This window comes from Electrophorus electricus, chromosome 18 (genome assembly GCF_041902795.1).
Source record: "Electrophorus electricus isolate QZ-2024a chromosome 18, ASM4190279v1, whole genome shotgun sequence".
Taxonomy (NCBI): domain Eukaryota; kingdom Metazoa; phylum Chordata; class Actinopteri; order Gymnotiformes; family Gymnotidae; genus Electrophorus; species Electrophorus electricus.
In genome coordinates this window covers 2,845,654-2,849,625 of record NC_137514.1, presented here as the reverse complement: position 1 = coordinate 2,849,625, position 3,972 = coordinate 2,845,654, and the positions used below count along the sequence as shown (strand labels likewise).

The 3,972-nt window shown below is 39.3% G+C and overlaps 1 protein-coding gene across 2 annotated transcripts; it reads left to right on the top strand.

Moving 5' to 3' along the window:
- The first annotated feature begins 492 nt into the window (after positions 1-492).
- LOC118242724 (polymeric immunoglobulin receptor-like) lies at positions 493-3,764 on the top strand. 2 transcript variants are annotated; one of them, XM_081701467.1, is made up of 3 exons: positions 493-572; positions 2,315-2,428; positions 3,083-3,764. In XM_081701467.1, the coding sequence occupies exons 1-3, from the start codon at positions 533-535 to the stop codon at positions 3,430-3,432; spliced, it is 504 nt and encodes a 167-aa protein (XP_081557593.1). In that variant the 5' UTR covers positions 493-532; the 3' UTR covers positions 3,433-3,764. The 2 variants fall into 2 exon arrangements, with proteins under 2 accessions (XP_081557593.1, XP_035390934.2); XM_035535041.2 differs by having other exon boundaries at positions 2,315-2,653.
- Positions 3,765-3,972: the final 208 nt, after the last annotated feature.

The following is a 3,972-nucleotide window of genomic DNA, read 5'->3' as shown; positions in this document are numbered from 1 at the left end:
TGAGGTCTCACCCAGCAGCAGGGGGCAGAGTGCCAGGCACTGTCTAGAGGGCTGAAACTACTGTTTGGACAGCATCCACTAACAGCCTATGATCACTTAGACTTAGCATCATATAGTCAAATAAGACACTAGATTAATGTAAACATGGTGGTGTGGAACAAACCATCATTTCTATGATTAAAACTGTTATTGGTTAAAATGGTTAAAATGGGGGATGAGGCCAAGTCCCCTTGACTGTCGAGCTGAGAGAGAGAGAGAGAGAGAGAGAGAGAGAGAGAGAGAGAGAGAGAGAGAGAGAGAGAGAGAAAAAGTAGTTTTAGATGCATGTTTCTCTGTCCATAGTAGGAGGCTTAAGGCCATTCTATTTTCACTGCCCTCAAAAATAGAAATGAGGTTTTTTTTTTCATATGAGTTAAGTCATAAGAAGATGGACAGAGTTAGTAAGCCCAGATACAGGGGCAGGGACCTACATAGACAGACACACACATCTAATCTAGGAGTTGGAGGCAGTAAGCATAAAGCTGAACTCAAAATGAAGACTCTTCTCATCTTCACACTGCATCTGATCTCAGGTATGAAAATCAATCTTTAATCATTATTCTCAGCAGGGTCAAATATAGTCTGTTTAGATGGACACTTTTGGTGAATTTTTAGATCTCACCATGAAGTCGCCATGAAGTGCAAAAATGAGACTTAAAGACTTAGCACAAACTCAAAGATAGTTTGACTGGCAGTTCATTGCCACCGTGTGATGCCTGAATCAAAAATGCATTTTGTAATGTGTAAAATAGGATAACTCCACCATTGTAGAATACTCCGCCAAAATAGGATAACTCCGCCGGAGGAGGAGGAGGGTTAGGCGCCAGGCCAGCAACCCGGCCCTTAAAAACTTCTACCGCTACGGAAACGTGAATATTCTAAACAATCCCATCAGCAAAGAGGACCTGGCTCTAACTTGATGACGGTGCTGGAACAAACCCGTGAAGGTGTCCAACGCCCGATGCAGACCGGAACCTTCGATGCAAAAATGATTTCCAAATTAGGCACCTGGAATGTTAGAACTCTCTGCGAATGTAACTGAATATGTGGGAGTCGCCATGAAGTGCAAAGATGAGACCTAAAGAGTTAACACAAACTCAAAGATAGTTTGACTAGCAGTTCATTGCCACTGTGTGTTGACTGCATTTTGAAATGTGTAAAAAAGGAAGATCAGAGGCCTCACTGTGGAAGTCAATAAAAGGTATCAGTGTGGAGCTGATGTATACTCGTAGTCACATTTGTTCTAAAGTGAAGCACACATTAAAATTATAACCAGCATATTACTAAATAAAACTTAAATGGGAAGATCCTCTAACCTTTCACCTTATTAGAAATATGATATTGGCATGTTACCAAACACCAGCAGCAGTTGGAGCTCACTCCCTCTTGATAGCTGTGAGTAACATCTACAGGAAAGAGCAATCCTTGTGTTAGCAACAACAGACGCATGGGTGATTTAGTTGATTCAAACTAAAGTTTTGATCCAAGCTCCTAGCTGGTAACTCTGGGTATTGAGGTCTGTGAGCCCTTGTGCTACACCTCTCTTCTGCGCTGTGAGGTTGTTTGTGTTTTTACACGTCCCCTCCCTTCTCCAGTTTTCCCCTCTCAAGTCTGGTTCTCTCTCAAGGCTCCCCTTAGCCACTAATGTTCCACTCTGTTTTCTGTTTTTGTTTGGGAAGTTTCAGAGTTTGGTTTTCCCCAGGGCATCGGGGCTACCATTCTTCCTGTGGCATCCTTTGTTTTCCCTTTTCCACGCTCAGCATGGTGTTTAGTTTTTCCTCCTGTTTTGTCATCCTCCATTCCTGTGAAGTGCAATATTAGCGCAGGTTGTTTTAGTCTAGCGGGAGCTCGTTTGCTTTGCAACAAAGTGGTCGGGGTTAGATTCCCTACTGTTGTTTTTTTTTACTTCTCTTGTTTTACCTGATCTAAGATCTAACTGTTTTGCACACGGGCCCACCTTCATTAAAGTGTGGTAACTCACCCAGCAGTGTCAGGATCATCACCTCTCTGTCCTGGGTTTGAGCCCCATTACAGTGACATTGTAATCATCCCATTTAAGATCACACCCCTCAAACACATGTTGCAGTACTGATGATCAGTGGTACAATGGTCTTATAACTGATAACATCTCCCAGGGAATTTCATACAGTGACATGCAGAACAAATCAAACCAAGACTAAAACACAGCTGAGAAAAAAGGAAGGATGAATTGAAACAAAATGATCAACTTCAACATGAAGCCATTGCTTACATGGATGTTTGTCATGTCTTTCAGATACAGGAGAGTCCAAGGATGTGGAGTCTATATCACTGACTGCATGTGCGGAAGGAGGAGTCACCATCAAGTGCAAATATGAGGATGAATACAAAACCAAATTGAAATCTTTCTGTAAGAATGTAACAGATCAGTCATGTTTAGATCAAATAACAACAAATCCAAACATTACGTGGACTCATAAAGACATATTCTCAATTTGTGATAACAGAAGTGTAGGATTCTTCATTGTGTTTATCAGAGAGCTGAGTGTAAATGACACTGGAACATACCAGTGTGCTGTTAATGTATCTGATCAACTGCACACCTACACTGAAGTGAACCTCAATGTAACAGCAGGTTAGTAGCATGTAACATACAGTTTAGCCACAAACGCTTTCAGAGAGAATAACCTAACTTCTCCAAACTGCACTTTTCTTCGGGATAAGAGCGTGTGTTAAAAGCCAAAAATGTAAATGTACAGTGGTTAAGCTAAACTTGATATTTTCCTGGGTTTGTAGCAGTAAGGGAAGTGTGTCTGAAGTAGATCTGATCTCTGAATCAGATCATTGTTTTATGAATTCCTAAACCAGTCATCATCATGTCAGACAGGTTAATACCAGTAAAGCAAAAAGTGTCACATTTCCTTTTTTATTATGATTATATTATTATTATTATTATTATTATTATTATTATTATTATTATAGTATTACTTTTTTATTAGGATGGTAAGTTCTAGAATAGAAATATTAAACATTGTTAATAAATGCAAATGTTTTGATCTGATAGGTCTGCACTATGGAAATCCCATCAATAAGACCTGCTATCTAGGAGGAAGTGTGAACATCAGCTGCAAATACCCAGAATCCCACAAGAATGAACCCAAGTTTTTCTGCAAGAGAGTGAACACTGCTGTCTGTTCTGATAAAACATTTGTTAATAAAACAGAGATACATATAACTAAGGGAAACATATCACTGTATGATGACAGAGAAAAGCAAATCCTGACTGTGACTATTAGATATGTAACAGTGCAGGACTCTGGTACATACTGGTGTGGAGCTACATCAAACTGGAAATCGAATCATGGATACCGGGTTTATAGTATACAGATCTACCTGAGAGTTACAGTTGAGTAGATAACATGACCTGTGTAATATTTGTTGTTTTCACAATATAGAGGAAATCATGTTTAATTGTTCATGCTAAACCTGTCTAATATGTTTCTAATCTTGAGGTATGCAAGGCTGTAAAGTCTAGTGTCTGTAGATACTTGTGAGCAGTTTGTTCACTGCTCCTGTCTGACCCGGGTGTCTGATCAGCAATTAATACTCTCTAAATGAGAAGAGTCTGAATTAGAAGTTGACCATTAGTATCCATCTAATTTATTCTGCTAAATGTATCTTCACTTAACGGTATTCAGCATGTCAAAGCAAATGTGATGTGCATTAAACACATTTATAAGTGTATGAGTCAAATGAACCACATATTTCATTACACGTTCAGAAATCTGTTAAAACACACATAGCCTTTTACTTTAGTAATCTTTAAGTTTTAAAGTGCTTGTCCAGAAATACAACCACGAACACCTCCATCATTTACAACCACAGAGTATATAAGCAACTCCATGCACAACATCTGAAGCAACTGTCACATTCTCTTCTACAGCAAATCCATTA